General features: G+C 42.4%; 1 protein-coding gene across 1 annotated transcript in view; it reads left to right on the top strand.

Moving 5' to 3' along the window:
- The window catches only part of SMARCAD1 (SWI/SNF-related, matrix-associated actin-dependent regulator of chromatin, subfamily a, containing DEAD/H box 1), a 168,856-nt gene that overhangs the window by 102,519 nt on the left and 43,897 nt on the right, over nucleotides 1-22,440 (top strand). Inside the window, exons 10-14 of the mRNA XM_068232555.1 lie at nucleotides 12,590-12,792; nucleotides 14,711-14,801; nucleotides 15,677-15,776; nucleotides 18,403-18,462; nucleotides 18,545-18,620. Coding sequence (XP_068088656.1) covers nucleotides 12,590-12,792; nucleotides 14,711-14,801; nucleotides 15,677-15,776; nucleotides 18,403-18,462; nucleotides 18,545-18,620 — 530 coding nt within the window. The remainder of the gene's footprint in view (nucleotides 1-12,589; nucleotides 12,793-14,710; nucleotides 14,802-15,676; nucleotides 15,777-18,402; nucleotides 18,463-18,544; nucleotides 18,621-22,440) is intronic.

Here is a 22,440-nt window from a genome sequence, read left to right as displayed (position 1 = left end):
CACTTTATCTTTGTAACAGGGGGGGGGGGGGGAGGTAAGCCCATGCATGACACACTGCCACAAGCTTTCAAAAAGATCATGCCTGCCTTCATAACTGCAGCCTCTGCACTATGTACATGTAATAAAGGCGCCAGGAAATTTGGACGCAGGGTGAAGCCAAAATATGTCTCACCTTGCTCCTTGCAAACGTCCCAGCGGCATTCATTACTGTTCCCCCTCCATTCCGCCATGGACTGTGGGGTAACATGCAATGGCTAATGCTGGCAGCCAAATTATGCTGCTTTTATTGTAATTTAGGCTCCATCTCTTGACAGTGTCCAAATTACTGTTCGAGCACTGCTATAGCCGTAATTCCCATTATAGCGTATGGCGGCACCTGGTGCACCCGCATTTCTTGCTCAATTTTTGCATGACTCGTCTGCACCTTCTGTAGGTTAATACTATTGAAAATGTTTAATAGAGTTTCATTAGATTTGATGTTTATATCAAACCTGATGTGAGCTATATGCCTAGGAGGAGATATGGTTTAGCTGAAGTATGGACTTGGCGTCTCTTAAGCTACATACACAGACTTTAGTTTAGATCCTTTCAGGTGACCATCAATTGCATGTACATGTGTGCTGTGACATTGGTGGACCCTGTTGAGCAATCTGAAGAGCTGGGAAATATTCAGCTGCTGCCGTCTGACGTCACTACCGGTTTCGGCGTAGATCCACGCCTCCCTGAGGAAGGCGTGGATCTACTCTGAAACCGGTAGTGACGTCAGAAGCTGCGTCTCCCTTGCCCCAGACGGAGGCTCTCTCGCTTACCACCCGCACCTCCAGCCCCGGCCAGGCTGTTAGGTTTGAGGCGACCCACTGGAGGACGGTTTTGAGGCACAGCAACAGAATTATCTACTAAATGTGAGTGTGACCTAAACTATTTGTGCAAAAAAGCATACCCCATTTAATGCACTACGGAGCGCTCTCCATTTCTCTCCCTACCCTCTTGTTTTTACAGACAATATACATTGCTTAAAATGAAATATGTCAGCCTCAATGTGTCTCTAACCTTGGGGTGGGTTCCTTCTAAACTATTTGCTCATAGTCACCTGAAAAGACAGATGGATGGGATTTTAGGCACTATTGTATTGACCTGAGGAAGCGGGCTAGCACCCGTGAAGCACATTGTCTGTTGTGCATAAATAAAATATATACTTATCTTTGTGGTTTCTCCTTAAAGAGAACCTGTAGCAAAAACAAATTTCCCCTGGGAGGTACTCACCTCGGGAGGTGGAGGCCTCAGGGTCCCAATGAGGCTTCCCCCACTCCTGTAGCTGCAGGCAGTCCCGCGCTGGCTCCCACGAAGAGTCTATAATTTTCATGAACTTGTCCTTCAATCAGGAATAGACATTGGGCCTGATTCACAAAGCGGTGCAAACACTTTGCACGCCTGTGAAAAGCCCTTTATCACGCCTAAACTTAGTTTAGGCGTGATCTGAAGTAACTCGTGCGAAGCTCCCGCGCGCAATCGCAGCGCACCGGGCTTCGCGCGCAGCGCCCATTAAGCCACTATGGGACCTTTGCGCGTGGGAGCTTCGCGCGATCAGCAGCACAAAGCGGTGATAGCTCTGCTAGTGCAAAGTTTATCACGCCTAAAGTCTTTTAGGCGTAATAACTGAGTTATCACCGCTTTGTGAATCAGGCCCATTGTCTTGTGTGTGTACTAAGCCAGAGGCTACATGCAGACTGTGGGAAGTGTTTACCTAAAATGGCTGATGTGTTCAAAGGGGAGATGAGAGGACAAGTGTTATGCCTGCTGCTTCAAGCTGCATTAAGAAGTATAACAATTTGGCTGAATATTTCCCAGCTCTTCAGATTGCTCAACAGGGTCCACCAATGTCACAGCACACATGTACATGCAATTGATGGTCACCTGAAAGGATCTAAACTAAAGTCTGTGTATGTAGCTTAAGAGACGCCAAGTCCATACTTCAGCTAAACCATATCTCCTCCTAGGCATATAGCTCACATCAGGTTTGATATAAACATCAAATCTAATGAAACTCTATTAAACATTTTCAATAGTATTAACCTACAGAAGGTGCAGACGAGTCATGCAAAAATTGAGCAAGAAATGCGGGTGCACCAGGTGCCGCCATACGCTATAATGGGAATTACGGCTATAGCAGTGCTCGAACAGTAATTTGGACACTGTCAAGAGATGGAGCCTAAATTACAATAAAAGCAGCATAATTTGGCTGCCAGCATTAGCCATTGCATGTTACCCCACAGTCCATGGCGGAATGGAGGGGGAACAGTAATGAATGCCGCTGGGACGTTTGCAAGGAGCAAGGTGAGACATATTTTGGCTTCACCCTGCGTCCAAATTTCCTGGCGCCTTTATTACATGTACATAGTGCAGAGGCTGCAGTTATGAAGGCAGGCATGATCTTTTTGAAAGCTTGTGGCAGTGTGTCATGCATGGGCTTACCTCCCCCCCCCCCCCCCCCCTGTTACAAAGATAAAGTGAGGGAGAAGGAGCCTCTAGTAGGCAGTGTTCAAATTGTATGGCCTCAGAGTGGGCATAGTGATATCTGGCAGGTGAGTAAACTGCCATGGATGCCACTGGGGTTGAGTGGGAACTGAGGCATGCTGGAGCCTTGTTGGCTGCTGTGCCAGCATGACAAAAGCATGTTGTCTTCTCTTCAGAACACATAGACTAATCCAGCAGGGTTCTAGATTAAGAGCTGCTGTAGAAATGTTTCAGCCTAAATAGAGTCTTTTTATTTATAAACATTTGCTTGTTTTTTTTGTTGATGGTAAACAACCAAATGTACCTTTTTGATACTCTAAAGCTCAGGTCAGAAAGGTGCCCATATGTAACACCATACTGACCCTTGGATTTCATTCACAATAGCATCCTCTCTTAGCCTGGTGCTGGTGAAAATATGCCTGAAGTGTAGTCTATTCTTTCACCAGATGTGCTACAGGCCTTAGCCATAAGGTTACTGTTATTCTAAACAGTTTCAGTTGGCCCATTAATGGTATAATCCTGATTTGAAACGTTTATATTTTATTAGAAAAGCTAGGCAGATCTTCACCAGCCGTTTACTTGCTGAATCCCAGTATGGCTTGGTTAAGGTGAGCCAACAAGGCTATGCATTCTCCCCATGTTCTAATTCTGATGAAACAGACATTGAAAAGGTTGGTCCCCTGGTTTGAGGTTTCCTGTTAAGGCATTTGCAGATTTAATCAAGGCTTTTCTGTAGTACCTTTAAAAACCCCTCCCCCCCCTTCCCCTCTGCATAATAAGGATGGGGTATATAGTGGTAAGAGAAAAGGAAGGGTGAGCATTTTCTGGTACACAAGTATACTAAACAGATTGCACTTAATGAAGTTAAAAAAAAAACCTCTCAAAAATGTTCTTTTTCTGGATTTAAAAGATTTTTACTGGTATGTCTCTGATAAGCTGCAAAAAAAACTTCCCAAAATGAATCAGGAAATTTGACATCTCTACATGTATTTCTTAGGCACCCCAAATCTTTACCAAGATTTTGAGACAACCCTTAGCAGTATTAGGGCAAAGAGCTATACATGTAATTCCCTATTCAGACAACCCATCACACTGGACAGAATCCAGAGAAAAATGAATGTTGATGCTTATCAAATTTTCTGAAACCTAAAGTTGATTCTCACCTAGATTCCTACTAATGAGTTAATTATCTTATGAGTGGAGGTACAAATTCCTAACACTGAAGATTATTTACATCGAAATAAAGGAAAGGATTTGTTAGTCCTTTCCTGCGGCAGAACCTAACCCCCCCCCCCCCCTTTAATTTTCCAGGTGATGGGGACCTGATCCATTCCCTGGGTAATTGCCTACTTGTGACCATGCCAGAATGTTCCATTTGCTTTCTGGGACAAGGACATATAGTTATCGGCCCAGTTAAGGGCAACATAATTATCACTAGGCTGCTGGACTGGAAGTTTGCAAATGAGTCAATGACATACAAATAATTCTGAGTAAATGCAAATATTTATGCTTATCTTATGCAGATTTAGGCAGCTTGAACATCTGCCAGCTTAATCAAATGCAGAAGGGTGTCCGCAAAAGTCACCATTTATAACAGTGTTAAAAAAAACTTTTGGATTTAGCTATTTTTGAGCCGCATACCTGCAACATGCATGCAGCCAGTGGGGTCAGACCAAAGCATCTGATCTTCATACTCATTCTGGGCCTGTTTTTTTTTTTTTATGCAGAGGTTCACAGAATTCAGGCAACTGATATTGTATATTAGTGGATCAGCTGATTTCGGCGCGCGGCTCTGAGAGCCGAGCTCCGAAACTGGGCACCCCATAGCAGCAATGATATGCTGCGCGGGGCGCATAGCGGTAATTCTGGGCTCTGGCGGCTGCCAGACCCCAAATTAAATGTAGTCGCAACTTGAAGGGGGAATAGTATTTAACGCCGCCTCAGAGTTTAGCGGTGAGAGCTGTCATTCGGCTCTCACCGCGCCGAACTGAGCGGCGCCAAATCAATATGCACCGTATATTAGAGCAGGAAAATAGCAGCTTCCATATTCCTCTCGCTTCAGATTCCCTTTAAGAATGTTGCATGCTGCCGTTGTCAGACTTCCTATAATATGGTTGGATAAAGACCGGTTATTGAGCACCACTTTCAGATGGCAGCACTAGCTGTTATGAGTGAAAAGGTCATTTAGATATGTTTGTGCTCAGGTTCGCTACAACCTTAACCCGAAAGCTACCAATTTTTAGACCATTTTGTACAACCTTGGGCCCTATCTGTTCTGCAGGAACTAATTTTGGATACATTTCTAACACACAAAATAGTATTCTTGCTTACCATCACCTTAGAAGAATTGGTGCCTTACACGCCTATTCCTGTAGAGAACCTTAGACTGAGGTATTTGTAAGACAGGCCTGTACTTTACATCCCAGATTTGTGCCAATAAAAAAGAGACATATTCATTGCCTGAATGTTAAACAATGTACAGGATATCTTTTTTTTTATTATTATTTTTTTTATTACAGTATTCAGAAAGGCAGGGATCACACAAAATAGTGCCGTGGTTTTCTGCGGATGATTTTTTGAGTTTCCGGCGTACTTGGTCAACGGCAGCTGACTGTCAGCAAAAGGAACCACAGGCAGTGCACGAAAAAGACAACCGAGCACTCGAACGCGATTTTCCATAGGGAATCGTAAGGCATGTTTTCACATGCGATTTTCTCAAGTGTGGTCCCTGCCTCAGTCAAATTCTTTCTGGGTCAGAATAGCAGTCAGAAGATCGCTAGAATTTGTATTCTACAAACTTACCACTGCTATGTAATATAAGGGAATACTTAAACTATCCATTAAAGGTATATTCACTCAGCTTAGCCGTCCACTACATACATTTGGTAAGACTGTACAGTTGCACAATCAAGATGGTATCATTCTTGTGCACCTTTTAGAGTTGACAGAAGCATTACTGAAGCTGAAAAAAGTATTGATACTTGCCCATGTAGAGGGAAGTTTCTGGATCCTATAGAGCCTTCCCAGGCCTCTCTCCGTGCCCTCAGTCCCCACCCCCCTTCGACCAACTCTCCTTTGGGAATCCTCTTGAAGGCTTTGGTAGTACTCACATGCAGAGATGGGCTGTCGAGTAGAAAGCCACTCGAATTCGAAATTGTTATGAAGATTGATCGGGCTCCTATGCGTATCACTTCACTCGCACGCAACCTATGGGATGCATTCCACAACTCACTACCGCGCTTCCTCCTTCTGACTTGGAGGAAGTGCATCCTGTAGGTCGTGTGCGAGTGAAGTGATACGCATAGGAGCCCGATGGGCTTCTGGGTAAGTGACACCTCATCTCCCATGCTCACACCTGCCTTAATCAACCTTCACAACCATTTCGAATTTGAATGGCTTTCTACTCGAAAGCCCATCTCTGCGTGGGAGTACTACCAAAGCTTTCAAGAGGACTCCCAAAGGAGAGTTGGTCGAAGGGGGGGTAGGGACTGAGGGCACGGAGAGGGGCCTGGGAAGGCTCTATGAGATCCAGAAACATCCCTCTACATGGGCAAGTATCAATATTTTTTTTCAGCTTCAGTAATGCTTGTGTCAACTCTAAAAGGTGCACACAAATGATACCATCTTGTGCAATTTCGAATTCGAGTTGCTTTCTACTCGAAAGCCCATCTCTGCTCACATCTCCAAGTACTGAAGACTGGTGCATTTGCACTGTGCATGCAAGAGCCTGCTCTGATCTGCTCGTCTTCGAGAATGCAAGTGCTTCAGAAGTCTCAAAGGCGCAAACTTTCAACAGGGCGGAACAGAGAGAGGATCAAGAAGGCTCTATGGCACCCAGAGCCTTTGCATGGGTGAGTATCTTCACTTTTTGTTTTTTTGATTCACTTCAGTTTTGTTTTAAGCTACCGTTAACAGCTCATACCTATATGTTTTTTTTTTTGTTTTGTTTTTTTTATCTTTTTAAATCATGTTTTAAATAAATCAGATTCAGACGGTTAATACATGCAAGATTTGCTCCAGTTTTCTGTGCATCTTTCTTTATAAATGCAACCCCCAACATTTTTCTCACGCTTTGCTCATTGTGTGCACGTGTAACACCTCTGAGGTCAGACAAAGGTGAGGTCATTTTCCAACATTGAAATGTCTGCAAGTCATGGCCAGATTGAGATTCTCTTTCAAGATGTGTATGTTATGTTCACAAATAGTGTAAAATGGGATAATACACTGTAGAAATTGAGAGTGCTGTACCATTGCTTGTTTGCACACGTAAGGGAGCAGCCCTGTGACTCAGAATCAATTTGTGAACGTACATATCACCTTCAGGTTGCTGTGTTTGATAAATGGTTAAATTGGTCTTGATTTCTGTGGAAGTGATTGAAGTTAAACCCAAGTTATTATATGCCATCTGTTTTTGTAAAATACTTATGGATCTGCAAGTTGTAACAATATCCAAATTATAACTTAAGGTGAAACGAAATGACCTGATTACCATGAAGTGCCTTGTGGCATGTTGTGCTTTTATTTTAAAAGGTTCATACCTTTTGTGTGCATTTTAGTGTTTCTCCTTTTTTTAACCTTGCTGTTCAATTATATATATTAGTTCTTTTTAACTGTCTCCAAGCTAAAAATTTCTCTTAAGCTATAATTCTTCTGTGTTATCTGTTGTAGTCCGTGACATCCAAGGCATCTCATGTAAAATAGGAGCTTTTAGCAGGGAATTGCATAACCTCTTTTTAATCCTGACTTTGAAGAGAACCAGTCACAATTTGTATTACTCCGATTCTCCACTTTGGATTTGGTTAAAGGGGGCTTACTTTTACATCTTGGAAGTAAACTGTCTTCATAAACTTAGGCAAAGTGTTAGCCTTGCAGGACTCTATAGGGTTGTCTGTATTCCATGTGCCATTAGACCTACTGACAGACTGTGCCAGTGCTGCAGTGACTTTTTACATGAGACTCTTCTTACTGCAGTTTAGTGTATATGCCCCTGGGTGTCAAACGCCTCACTTCTGGTGCTGCCCATGACTGCAGGTACACCACTTTTCACCCCCTCCCCCTTAATAATCTGACATGATTCTAATATAATAATGGTACAGACTTTTTTGTCACCTCATAGTAGTCTAGTCCATCCACGTTTGCTGGATCACTTCATTTCTCCCATGTTCTCTATCCCTAGTGACCCTAATATGACAGTATACCTTTAATTTCCTTTGGGCAGGGTCAGTGTTTGCTCTTTTAAATATGTAAGTAATAAAGTAGAAAATTGCCACTTGGAGCTATTAACTTTGAAAGACTTTTCATCACCTGGAAGGCTTACATATTTTCCAAAAGCCTGTAGGTGTCCTGTCAATCTAAAGCTGTGCATCCAAAAATTCCATGTGAGAGTGCAAGCTGTAGGTTACTCTAAGCTTTCATGTATACATTTGTTGCAGGAGGAAATGGTTAATGAAGTAAATAGATTGATTTTGCCATTTATTTACCTTCATGTGAACTTGGCAGCATGCTCTGTAGTCAAGGGGCAACTGCTGCCTATGTAGCTCTGAGGATAAACGCTTCATTATCTGATCAGGTGTGAAAACATTGCATGAGAAAGGCATTATCTGATTTAAAACTAATTTTTTTTTTATTTTTTTTTATTATTTTGAGCAAAAGAGGAAAAATATACAATCAGAGTCCGAAGACCCATTACAATATGCAAAGTGGTACATATTAAATGCCAGTGTTTATATAACAATATATTACAGCACGGATATGTACAGATTTACAACATATTTGGTTACTCTTAACCTCACAATGCATATCAAATTTACAGAAGAAGTCAAAACCATTAATAGCTGCAAGGCAAATATCATATCACTGGAGAATACATATGTCATCACCAGCTCCATTGACCTTGTTAGTCTGTACATATCAAAACTAATTTCTAGATATGGCAATTTTCTCATATTCAAACATAAGAAACATGTTTAACGCTGGATACACACCATGCGTTTCCGTGTTCGATGCGTCCGTCGATACACATCGATTCGATTATTTCCGAAATGTCCGATTCAAGCTTCGATGGATCGTTAGGTCGATTTGCCATACTTTACATGGCAAGCGACCTAAAAATCATCGAAATGCGTTCGGAAATGCTTGGAAATAATCGAATCGACGCGTATCGACGGACGCGTTCGACGCGGAAACTCATGGTGTGTATCCAGCATAAGGTATGCAGAAGTGTTAATGAGTGGACATAGGATTGGTCTGGCTAGCCAGGAGTTGCAGTCCTCTGTTCAGCTGGGCCAGGAAATTCAGGTCTTTTTAATTTTAAATATAAAAAATATGGAATAGAGAGCAGCTTCTGTAGAAATCTGCATGGGGCATCTTGGGAATAAGTGTCAGAATACTCTGCAGTCAGCCACTGGTGCAAGTCTCTGTGTCATACCTGTTCACTGGCATGATGGCCATGTGATCATCAGAGAAGCCATGAATTGGCAAAATCAGAATCCAACATGGTATCTACTTTCTAGTCATCCATTATTCTGTTTTATTTTATATTTTTTAGGCATTGCATGTCTAACAATTCACTAGTAAGTTTGTCACTTGTAAGCTGGTTTCAGGGCCATAGTAACTATGAACTTATGTTATTGTTTCCAAGTATTGTATGCATAGGTAGAAACTGGCAGATATCAGGCATATTTAAATAATGAGTCACCAAAATCTTTACATGGAGCAGTTTTTAATATTCTGGATAGCTGAAGGATGCAAGGCCAGACATGGCTGCTCTGCTCTGTCTACACTTTGTAAAGCTCAGACTGCTTTGGATTGAGTGGGAAAAATGTATGACTATTTCAAGTTGTTGTTGCTGTCAAAGCCCCTTTTGGAAAGAATTATTCTCATTTTATGTCCAGACAGGACTACTCTTGTAATCACTGTGTAAATCAGCTGCCAGCTCAATCCTCATTAGATAGCTAAGCAGTCATTAGCTAGCACAGCTTTCAGTTACCTGGTCATTGGAGATTTGTGTGTTAGAAAAAAATTACACATACTGTTAGTATATAACATTAAAAGAAAGTCATATATGCCGTAACCTCCCCTACATTTTTTTATGTTATTACTGCCTATTTGATTAGAGTGATCACATGCTTTCTTAGTGATACTGTCACTGGGACAAGAAGGGAGGATAAAGCTTACCAGCCAGGACCCTTATAGCAATAAAGGTGTTACAGAGGTTTTACCCCATCCACATTGGCTCCACTAAACCTTCAACTTAATTTGTTTTTACACAGATAAGACTACTTGCTTCCTTTATACATGTTAGTTTCATTGAAAGATAGAGTTACAGTGGAATGCGAAAGTTTGGACAACCTTGTTAATCACCATGATTTTCCCTTTATAAATTGTTGGTTGTTATGATAAAAAAAAGTCAGTTAAATATATCATATAGGAGACACACAGTGATATTTGAGAAGTGAAATGACGTTTATTGGAATTACAGAAAGTGTGCAACAATTGTTTAAACAAAATTAGACAGGTGCATAAATTTGGGCACTATAAAAAAGAAATGAAATCAATATTTAGTAGATCCTCCTTTTGCAGAAATGACAGCCTTTAAACGCTTCCTGTAGGTTCCAGTGATAGTCTGGATTCTGCTTGAAGGTATTTTGGACCATTCCTTTTTACAAAACATCTCTAGTTCATTCAGGTTTGATGGCTTCCAAACATGGACAGCTCTCTATAACTCACACCACAGATTTTCAATTATATTCAGGCCTGGGGACTGAGATGGCCATTCCAGACCGTTGTACTTGTTCCTCGTCATGAATGCCTTAATGGATTTTGAGCAGTGTTTAGGGTCGATGTCTTGTTGAAAGATCCAGCCCTAGCGCAGCTCCAGCTGTGTCACTGATTCCTGGACATTGGTCTTAAAAATCTGCTGATACTGAGTGGAATCCATGCGTCCCTCAACTTTGACAGGATTCCAAGTCTCTGCACTGGCCACACATCCCCACAGCATGATGGAACCACCACCATATTTTACTGTAGATAGCAGGTATTTTTCTTGGAAGGCTTTGTTCTTTTTCCTCCATGCATAACACCCCTTGTTATGCCCAAATAACTCAATTTTAGTTTCATCAGTCCACAGCACCTTATTCCAAAATGAAGCTGGCTTGTCCAAATGTGCTTTAGCATACCTAAATCGGCTCGTTATGCTGTGGGCGGAAAAAAGGCTCCCACTGCATCACTCTCACATACAGCATCTCCTTGTGTAAAGTGCGCTGAATGGTTGAACGATGCACAGAGAGGTTTTGTAAAGAGGAATGGTCCAAAATACCTTCAAGCAGAATCCAGACTATCACTGGCACCTACAGGAAGTGTTTAGAGGCTGTCATTTCTGCAAAAAGAGGCTCTACTAAATATTGATTTCATTTCTTCTGATCGAGTAATAGCATCTGAGGAAAATATTGTACCACCAATGGGCACCATAAAGAGGATCTGTCAGCCATAATGTCTCAAAACAAAACAATAAGTAGATAAATACTTGCTCTGCTTACATAACATATGTATTGCACTGTCCACATTTTCATTTTAGTGATTATTCTATAGTTAAATAAAAAACAAAAAAACAAGAGAAAATCCTTCTTAGGATTTTCCATTTTGACTGTGGCTATCTTGAAGCCAATCCTGACAATCATTTCCTCTCTTAGGGCTGGTGCACACCGAGCGGCTTTTTCAGCGTTTTCAGATCCGCTTGCGGCTGCGGATCCGCTTGGTCAATGTATCTCAATGGGGTGGTGCACACCAGAGAGGAAGGCGTTTGCAGAAACGAATCCTCCCGGGGTGAGGCATTTTTTTGATTGTGGATGCGTTTCTGCCTCAATGTTAAGTATAGAAAAAGCTCAAACCACTCTGAAAAACGCCAGTTCAGAGCGGTTTTGCAGGCGTTTTTGTTAAAGTAGCTGTTCAGTAACAGCTTTACTGTAACAATACATGAAATCTACTACACCAAAAACGCTTCACAAAACCGCAATATGCTAGCTGAAACGCTACAGAAAAAGAAGAAAAAGCGTTTCAAAATCTGCTAGCATTTTGCGGATCTGCTAGCGGTTTTTGGTGTGCACCAGGCCTTACTCAGTCTGTGTGTCATTGCCAGTCATCCTCCCAGTCGTCAGACACACCCACCCAGCTCTGCAGTAGAAATTGCATTATCTCAGCATGAGAAATATTGGCCGATCAGAGAGGAACGTAGGTGTGGGAGGGAAAGCGGCTTTAGCCAATCAGGCTGCATTAATTTTGTCTGAGGGGAAAGTTGAGAGGAAAACCCAGCATGTCCTGCAACTTCCTTTGTGCAGCAAATGCACCAAATAAGAGCCAGGGAAACCGGGGAATGATGTTTTATGGAGGAGAAAATGAAGAGTGTTTTTTTAACTTTTGGATTGCCTGGTTAGCATCCTTATTACTGGTTTACCAGATACAAATAAAGAATTGATTTTATACCTGACAGTTACACTTTAAAAGAGACATGGGCCCATATGCAACTCACTTTTTCTCCTGAGTATTCTCCCATGTGATATCTTATCATAAAATGCCTTTTAAGCTTCCAGCATGCAAGAAAATACTTTAATTTCGATATTACTTTTTCTGCAACGTATAGGTACTTTTTCAATTGTAAAATGCTGAAAAGTTATTTTAAAGATAATATGAAAATTATCACCTAGGAGATACAGTAACTTGGGAGAAAAAGTGAATTGCATATGGGCCATGCTGCCTAACTTAGCATTTTTCCCTATTTTATTCTTCTAAGGTGGGCCTGTGTTGGTGTCATTCTCTGTCCACTTTCCGCATGCACTGTGCATTGTAAATGAGCATTGCTATGTCCACCCATATCCATAGGTGCGTCAGGTCCTCAATCTAGTTTTTGCTACGACAACCTACTGGTATATTGGACAGTTATGCTGCTGGGGAGGGGGGGGGTGCTGGTTCGCCTCTTAAAACTTTGCTTGAATTTAAAAATGGAGACTTATACATTTATAAATGGTTAGACAGCTCCATGCATCCATACCAAACTTATTATTACATTTTTCTTTTGCAGCTTCATAAAATAAACAAAGTGAATACTCTTTCCATAGACGTGGTTTGGGACTGTAAAATATTGATCAAGGAAAGACAAGTTGTCCTAAAACTTATGAACAAATGTGAGGAGATTTCCAAGAAACTGGTGAAGCAGGTGACACATATCACTGAAGATGGAGAAAGTGGGTGGAATGTAGAACAGCCATCTATTCTTTCCAAGAGGTATGTTCGCGTGTTTTCTTTTGTAACAATAGGTATTGTTTCACACAGAATTTTCATATTTAGGAGTGGGTAGGTACAGTTATCGCATCAGTTTTTCTTTAGTTGAGCTTTACTTTAAACATTAGGTTTACAGGGTAACTAATGTTTTCAATTTCTGGCAGCCTTGGTAAAGCTAGGCATACATGATTTACCTGTCCTACGGCCTTACCGAACTACACATTATACAAGTTTGTACTTACTGCCCGATGCAGCCCAAGACCCATGAAGCTGTCATTTACAAACTGCTTCCACCTGCAACTCCCATGATTCACACTCATGCCATCATCACACATTCAAAGACACTGCATTGCACTGTGTATGCCTATCTTAAAGGACACCTGAAGTGAGAGGGATATGAAGGATCCCATATTTGTCTCTTTTTAAACAATCCCAATTACCTGGCAGTCTTGCTAGTCTTTCATATATCGGGGATGTCTAAATCCCATACCTGAAACAACCACGTGGCAAATGCAGTCAAACTTAAAGTGAACCAGTGACGAAGCACCCTCATGTATTTTACTACATATATCAGTGGGAACATTCGAGAAAACACCTACCCTGCTCTCTGCTTCATTCTTCACTGCTTAGCCTGCTTCTAATCCGTCCTGATAAAATCCCTGACTAAGCATTCAGTCTGGCTTTGCTCAGGAATCATTATAGCTGAGTCATTATAGCAGAGTCAGAAGGGAGCAGGTTTGGGCTTGAAAAGACATCAGAGAAGACAGACTCATCTATAATGATTCCTGAGCAAAGCCAGACTGAATGGTCAGTCAGGGATTTTATCAGTGCTGATTAGAAGCAGGCTGAGGAGTGAAGAATGAAACCGAGAGCAGGGTAAGTGTTTTCTCTCCTGTTCCCACTGATATATATGGTAAAATACACAAGGTTGCTTCGTCTCTGGTCAACCCATGGCAAATGTAAAAAAAAAATAAGTTACATACTATCCTAGGTAGAAGGAAGTTTCCCTTGTCCTCGTCACCTCCGTTGCCTCCTGCGGACCATGTACACATTTCTGCCTAGAGCTTATTGGATATGTTCTCGAGGTCTCGCTCCCCCTTGTTGTACGAGTGCGGCTGTACTGCGCCAATACAGCCATGTTTGCACAATACGCCAAAGCTGCTTGCCCAAGAATGGCTCGGTGCTACTGCTAAGGTGTGGTAGTACTCGTCCAAGCCCAATACACAAAGGCTTGTGCACAAAGAGGAGCGTGGCTGCAAATTTTCAGAGGATCTCGGGCAGCAATGGTCTCAAGGAGGACGCTGGAAGCCTCTTTTTCATAGTTAAGTATATACCTTTTGGGTTTCATTTGCCTCCGATTAACTTTAATTAAATGGCCCTTTTATTTGTGCGTACTAAATAATTAGTCATGTCAGGATTCAACATAAGTGGGAAAGTCTGTTAGTTACTATGATTGGATAGTGGTGGGCTAAATAATCATATATGTACTTCTGTTTCTTGGATCTCCAGCTGTAGTATTTACTCTTACATTGTACAGTGCTTTTGTAGCTAGTGGGAGGCCAGTCTAGGAAGTGTAACTCTACCTAGTGCATTCTGTGTATGGTGATATAAATGTTAATTCCAGCAGCAAGACTGAGGTGGCCTGTTATAGGATGGTTTCTGCAACAGGGCTTTTCAGGTCAATATTGCTGTTCCTAAAGGCTGCTGCATGGGAATGGAAAAAAATAATTATAAGCTGCAAGTTGTACTCTCTTTCCTAAACAACTTGTCAAAACAAATTCATGTCCTTGGTATTTTGTATTCAAGGTATGTATTTCTAATAGCCATATGTTTTGTATTTAGGATTATGTTTCTGTTGCCTTTATTATCCATTAGTTTTTGCTATTACAAGTGTTTGTTGACAATGCTTTTGTTTTTAAAGCCTGGAGCTCAAGCCTTACCAGAAGGTTGGTTTGAAGTGGCTAGCTTTACTGCACAAGCATAACGTCAATGGAATTTTGGCAGATGAAATGGTGAGTTTGCTGTGTATTAATCCTTATCTTACTGTAGTGTTCCTGTGTTTCCACTTTTTGGCTGTGAGATGCTTTGCAAACAGGCCTGCATTTGTTACTAGCTTCAACTAGAAAAATTAGATAATTCTGTGAGTTTGCAATTTCACTGCAGAGTGCTTCAGGTTTTACAACTGACAAATACGATAGAAATGCTTTCTATAAGGCCCGGTTCACATCTGCGTTTCGAGCCAAAAGGTTCCGGTGAGCGGATCCGGTCTCCGCTTCACCGGATCCGGATGGCTCTGTCCGCAGCCCGGTTCACATAGTGAAAACGGATCTGATCAATGATTGATCCATACCTAATCTTCAGTAGCAACCGGCGGTAGAGGCTTCCTCTTCTTCCGCTGTGACTAGTCACATGATGCATGCATCATGTAGTCACATGACACGGAAGAAGACAGAAGCCTCTACCGCTGGCTGCTACAGAAGATTAGATGCATATAAACCCTCCCTCACCCACCCTCCCGTCGCTCAGGTTCGCATCGGCCCATCCCCCGTGGAACGGTCCGTTTCTTCACTAGCGTGAAGAAACGTTCCGTTTTCCATTACCCCAATGCTGCTGCATTTTTTTGGTCCGGATTCGTTCCGCTGGGCAGAACGGTCCGGAAAACTAGGGCCTGCAGCAATTTTTAGATCCGGGGATCGGAACGTACGGAATGCATCTTTACCAACGGACGCATGTGAATGGATCCATAGGTTAACATTGGATCCTTTCACATCCATTCCGTTTGTACAGTATACGTTCCAATCCGGAAAAAAACGCTAATGTGAACCAGGCCTTAGAAATGTGATAGTTCATATTTGATAAACTGATTTTGTGTTTTGTTTTTCTACAGGGTTTGGGCAAAACAATTCAAGCCATAGCATTCCTTGCACATCTTTACTTGTTGGGAAATACTGGCCCACACCTTGTTGTAGTACCAGCTTCAACTTTAGGTTAGTAGCTATACTAATAATGATACAGTAAAACCCCAGCTATCAGGAACTCGGGCATCTGGTAGTCACAACCAACCGGCATGCCTGAGGGGGAGAATGGGGGCGGAACTTTCCTGTTTTGCTGAGAGGTGTGAAGCAGAAGCGACTTACAAAACCTCCGGGCTCCATCTTCTACACTTCCTGCAGCTCCCAGCTGTTGTGCTGCGTCCATGTACGGCTACTGGCATGTCTCCTGACCTGCATCTGGCCACATGCAATGCTTCGGGAGTTGTACACGGAGGACGTAGCAAAGTGGTTGGGAGCTACAAGAAGTGTAGAAGATGGCACCGGGAGGTTTTGTCGCTTCTGCTGTGCACCACTCTGCACAGGTGGGGGGGGTTAGGGCTGAACGATTTTCAGTTTAAAACCGAAAATTGCGATCAGGGCAATGACGATCTTGGGATCGTCAAAGCGGCCGCCTGGTCTGCTCCGCTCCCTTCCCCTGCTAGCCGCCCCTCTAGTAATGTTCTCGGCCTGCACCAGGAAGTGTGATTTCACTTTCTGGCGGCCAACGTTACTAGGCAACCCTCTGTTGCCTCTTCCATGCGGCTCATCGCGCAGCGTGCAATGCGGTGAGCCCGACTGTAATCGGGACTTACTAGAGGAGGGGGCCGCGAACAGGGTAAAGTCAGAGGGCAGGGGGGGATCTGGAGGCTGAGGCACCTACACACTGCCTAACCTGTCCTGTGGCCCCTACACACTGCCTAACTGCCTAACCTTTCCTGTGGCCCCTACACACTGCCTAACCTGTCCTGTGGCCCCTACACACTGCCTAACCTGTCCTGTGGCCCCTACACACTGCCTAACCTGTCCTGTGGCCCCCTACACACTGCCCAACCTGTCCTGTGGCCCCTACACACTGCCTAACCTGTCCTGTGGCCCCTACACACTGCCTAACCTGTCCTGTGACCCCTACACACTACCTACCCTGTCCTGTGGCCCCTACACACTGCCCAACCTGTCCTGTGGCACCTACACACTGCCTACTCTGTCCTGTGCCACCTACACACTGCCTACTCTGTCCTGTGCCACCTACACACTGCCTACTCTGTCCTGTGGCCCCTACACTGCCTAGCCTGTCTTGTGGCCCCTACACACTGCCTAGCCTGTCATGTAGCCCCTACACACTGCCTAGCCTGTCATGTGGCCCCTACACACTGCCTAACCTGTCCTGTGGCCCCTACACACTGCCTAACCTGTCCTGTGGCCCCTTCACACTGCCTAACCTGTCCTGTGGCCCCTACACACTGCCTAAGGGCCTGTACACACTGAAAAACGCAGGCAAAAACGCAAGCGCATGCGTTTTTAAAGTGCCTGTAGTTTTAAAAACGCATGCGCTTTTGCCTGCGTTTTTTGTGCGTTTGCGTTTTTCTTGTAATTGCTGATTGGCTAAAGAATCCTTTGTTTTTTTTCTAGTTTACATTTCAACAGGAATCAGGACATTGCAGAGTCTTCTGGGATACTGACTTCTGAAAAACGCAGGCAAAAACGCAAGCGCATGCGTTTTTAATGCGTTTTTCATGCGCTGTGCTTAAAAAAGCGCAGCAGGCACTGCGTTTGCGTTTTTTTAAAAACGCATCGCACCAGTGTGTACAAGTCATCACGATTTTCATTCTTTTTCAAAAGACCTTGCGTTTTTAAAAACGCATGCGTTTTTAAAAACGCAACGCAAGCGCAGCCGTGTGTACAGGCCCTAACCTGTCCTGTGACCCCTACACAGTGCCGAACCTGTCATGTGGCCCCTATACACTGCCTAACCTGTCCTTTGGCACCTATAGCTGGCTAAACTATACTGGGGGCACCTATATGTGGCTACCTATACTGGGGGAACTCATACTCACCATCAGTGTGCTGATCCATCATTGTGTATTGAAAATCTTGAATTGAATCGAAATTGCAATTTCTTACAGAAATCATGCAATTCAAACTTTTCCCAAAATCGTTCAGGCCCTGGTGGGGGTTGGATTGGATTGGATTGGGAAATTAAGGGTTTTGCTGTAGTAGTAATAATAATAATGAAACTCAAAAGGTTCTATGGCTCCTACCAAGAAAAAGAGCTCTGTATTTTCTGGGTTTGCAGGCTTGCTTTATGCAGTTAGTAGTGTATACTAATAGTGGCGTATATTTCAACTGGAACTTCAGCCAAGGTTAGACGCCTGTCATGTATATATTGAGGTATCTGTCCCTCTGTCAGGGACTGTTTGTCAGCTGAATCCTTGTTTTTTCATTCTGTAGTGCTTTCTCAATATATTTCTTTGTAGAATCCATATCAGACCACGAACAGCGTCAATAACCACCTAGTAAGGCCTCTTTTTACACCTGATCTGGAGAATGCACTCCACAGAAGTGACATCAGAAAGTAAAAATACTGTAATAGCAAAGAAGTGAGGCAAAACATGCCTGTGGATATTCAGAAATCAGTGTAAAGCCTGTGTCTGTGTCTGCTGTATTCATCTCTTTAAAAACAAATGTTTTTGCTAGAGTTTTCATATTTAATGGTTGCAGTATGTTATAATCCTGCAGTATAGCCAAGGTCACATAGTTCTAAGTCTGTTTCATGAAAAAAAAAATGTTTTTCTCCTCACAGATAACTGGATAAGAGAGTTTAACCTGTGGTGTCCTGACTTGAATATCTTACTCTATTACGGTAAGTGTAAAGTGTTTGTCCTCTCATTTGTATGCAATCTTTTACATTTCTATTAAACACCAACTGATTTGTCTCTTTTCAGGTTCTCAAGATGAACGAAGGCACTTGCGATATGACATACTCAATAAAATAGTAGAATTTAATGTAATTGTCACAACGTGAGTACTTTTGAAGGATAACTATCAATGGTTGATCAATACATTGCTTACAGATAACATTATGGTGTTTCTGCATCTACACTTACATTGTTTTAAGTCATTTCAAATGTAATCCTAATTTTTAAACAAGGATTGTTCATTGTGGTCATGAAGAGAATGAAACTGAGCAGAGAGTGGTGAAAGCAACATTTTTTTTCTTGTTGTTCGTTCATTGCATTAGGCCATAATCTTTACAGTGTAGCTTCATTTTCCCTAAGAAAAAAGAAATTCTCCCACAAATAATTTTTATACATGTTTAGTATTTTTCACAGGTATACCTGTATTCTGTCTGGTCACTCCTCTGGAGCTTTGCATGTGTTCTACTGCAGTAAGTTGCTGATGTTGCTGACACCTGCTATTGAAATGAGTGATTACTCAGATAAGCTATATACATATCCCCTACATAACCTTAGATAGGAATGACCCCTCCCTGAGTGATGAATGTGTCATGACTGTAAAACCAGAGAAACAATAGGAGTGGCGAAGGATATCTGAAATTGTACAGCTTTTTGCAGAATTTTTTTTTATCAATCACACAAACATCGATTAGAATTCAGAGAATCTGTTGACATGGTTTCCAGGAAATTAGTTAAAGAGAATCAGTAATGAAACAAACACCCCCAGGGGGGATACTTACCTGGGGAGAGGTGTGCCTCTGGATCATAATGAGGCTTCCCCCAGTCCTCTTCACCCTCCAGTATCCAGCACTGGCAGCCCCCAAACAGCGGCGATGTAAATATAGATATTCCAGGCACAGTGGTGGCATTCTGATGGTCTTCGATAGCGAACCCAATCAGGTCCATTCTACTGTGCAGACAGTAGATCGGACCTGATCTTTAAAGTGTACCTGAGGTGAATGTAAAGAAAAAAATGTGTATATATACCTGGTACTTCCTCCAGCACCCTTCGGGCTGATTGCTCCTCCGCTGCCTGCTCGTTTGGCCGCTCCTCCGCTGCCTCCTCGTTTGGCCGCAATCCTCCCAGTAACTTTGGCCAGTAGTTAGTACTACTGCACAGACACAGAACACTCCCGGTGACAGGAGAGTGACCTGACTCTCGAAGTTACCGAGAGGAATTGCAGACGAATGAGGAGACAGGTGGAGGACGGTGAGGGAGCAATCAGGATGAAGAGGGCTGGAGGAAGCCCCAGGTATGTACACATTTTTGCTTTGCTTCCATCTCAGGTTTACTTTAACATAGACTTATAACCAAATTATTTACTATCTACAGATAGCTTCTCTAGGGTGCTTTCCAGTAGAATCAGACTTTTTTTTCCATAAAATCTGCAGTGGTCTGCTGACCACAATATATTTAAAGTCATGATCAGGTATGGCGGAGAATTGTACTAAAATGGAGGTACTCTCTGTATATACCGTATATTGCATTATTGTTTAGGGTCCTTTGGTAAATCCATTTATTTCATGTAATGGTTGCTGAAGCACTGTGAGGCTTTGTTGTGTACTTGTGTTAAGCCTCTGCTTCTTGTAGGTACTGCAAGCATTACTTGACATTGCTGGTGTGTAAGGGTTGGTTCACACTGGGCTCTTTTGCAGCGCTTTGCTGATCACCGGCACTCAGCAAAGTGCTGCTGCTAATGTATCCCTATCCCTATGGATACATTTTCACTGCAGCGTTTGCAACTACGATAAATCACAAACGCACTACATGCAGCGCTTTGGGGACGATTGTGTTGTGATTCTCATTGTGTTGAACGGGAAGCACAAGCGCAAATCGTGGTAAAACGTGATTTTTTTTTTTTATGCGATTAGCACTCCAAATGTGATCTAGCCCTAAGTGTTCCACCACTCCAGCAGAGTAGTTCGCACCTATCCCACACCTAAACTGCAGCCTCAAACAGCTTAAAAAGCCACACCATGATTTGCTAGTGTGACTATTCATGGATGTTATTACAATCTATATAACAGTACCAACTACCAACAGATATTAAAAGCACAAAGAAAAGCTTATCTACAAATAAATTTATAGCAGATATTTAAGTAAATCCAACCTTCCCTCTACGCCATTTTTTGTCATTCTGAAATACGCAATTTAATATGTAGGTGGGTGCCATTAGTAATGCACAGAGTGGTTTAATGACTCCAACCTGTCTGATCAGTTTTAAGGTGCCCATTAACAGTACAATTTTTTACCAAATGCGAACTTTTGATGCAATATTTTCGATCGAATTCTATAGAAAATTTGCAGTTTATAAAGGCAATCTATTGTGAACGATTCTTTGGTCAATTGCTTTATAGGATAAAATCGATCCAAAAGTTGGAAAATATGATTGCATTTGAAGAAAGAATAGTACAGTAAATGTGACCGTTGGATAATTGCCTTCAGATTACTTATGATCATTCAAATTACATCGAAAGATCGCGTTTAGTGAAGAATTGGACCATTACTGGGCACCTTTAGACAGTTTCTAACTTAAAGAGAAACCGTGACCAAGAATTGAACTTTATCCCAATCAGTAGCTGATACCACTTTTCCCATGAGAAATTATTATTATTTATTGTATTTATAAAGCGCCAACATATTACGCAGCGCTGCACAATAGATAAATGGGTTAACATACAGGTACAACATACGGAAACTCGCAACAAAACAAGATCATGCAAATGATTTGATAACAATACAGTGTCATAGGTCAAAATAGAGACTGTTCGAGTCTACAAGAGGGGTGGTTGTGAGTAAGATTGCATAATCAAGCTGGATAAATTAGGGAGGAGGGCCCTGCCAGAGGCTTACAATCTAAAGGGTGGGGTGGAGACAATAGGTGCATCTTTTGAGAGGGTGTCTAACAGAACAGATTATGGTGCTGGTCCTTTTTGCAAACAGATCATCAGGGGGCTGTGTATGGCTGATATTGGGGTGTAACCCCTCCCACAGTCCTGACAGTTTCCTGTCTGTGAACCTCATTGCATTGTGGGAAATAACAGCGGTTTACAGCTTGATCCAACTGCCAAAAAAGCAAGCAGCATCTCCTTTTACTAATGTGACCATGTGGTAAATGTCAGAATATAAATCAGAGAGGAAAGATTTTACAATGGGAAAACACTGACTAATCATTTATACATAATTATTGTAAAAATGAAGCACTTTTTTATTACATTATTTTCAGTGGAGTTCCTCTTTAAGGCGTGATTGGATGTTGCAGTACATTTTCTTGAGTGTCAGGTAATTCACAGCTGCGTAGCTTTGCACTGTTAGGTGGTACAACACGCTAGTGGTATGAGCAATACGATCACTGAAATCTGATTGAGTAGGGCAAAGTGTTACGTCAATCATTACTGCCTAATTGCTTGCTAGACAGGGCACTTATCAATTTATGTATAGCTAGCTTTATGGCCAGATTCAATTGCAGACTGCTGGCTCAGAATCCCTAGACCTCTGCATGTGCAGACTGCTCAGTCCTGCTGTTTACCAGCCAGCAGCTTGCATTTTTGGAGAATAGCTGCACAGCCTGTCATTTATCAACTTTTTTTTTTTAAGGGTTGAACTGCCTTTGGAATTTTAGGGGGTGACAGGAACAATGCAAGTAGGAGTAATTCTATCCTTAAATGTTAATCTCATTATGTAGTTAGTAGAAGGGACGCCTTGGAAGCCGTATACCAGTTATGTATGACCTGTACACTTTGCCGGTGCTCAGTCTCAACCGGATTGCCCAAGTGTTCGCTGGTTCACCATAAACAAACGAAGTGCAGTGCTTTGCTCCATAATACACAGCAACAGGTTTTGCAGCCAATTGTGTGCCGTCTCTTTTTCGGTTGTTTATGGT

Source organism: Hyperolius riggenbachi, chromosome 1, assembly GCF_040937935.1.
Source record: "Hyperolius riggenbachi isolate aHypRig1 chromosome 1, aHypRig1.pri, whole genome shotgun sequence".
Classification (NCBI taxonomy): domain Eukaryota; kingdom Metazoa; phylum Chordata; class Amphibia; order Anura; family Hyperoliidae; genus Hyperolius; species Hyperolius riggenbachi.
The sequence above is the reverse complement of the archived record's forward strand: the minus strand, read 5'-3'. Positions and strand labels throughout refer to the sequence as shown.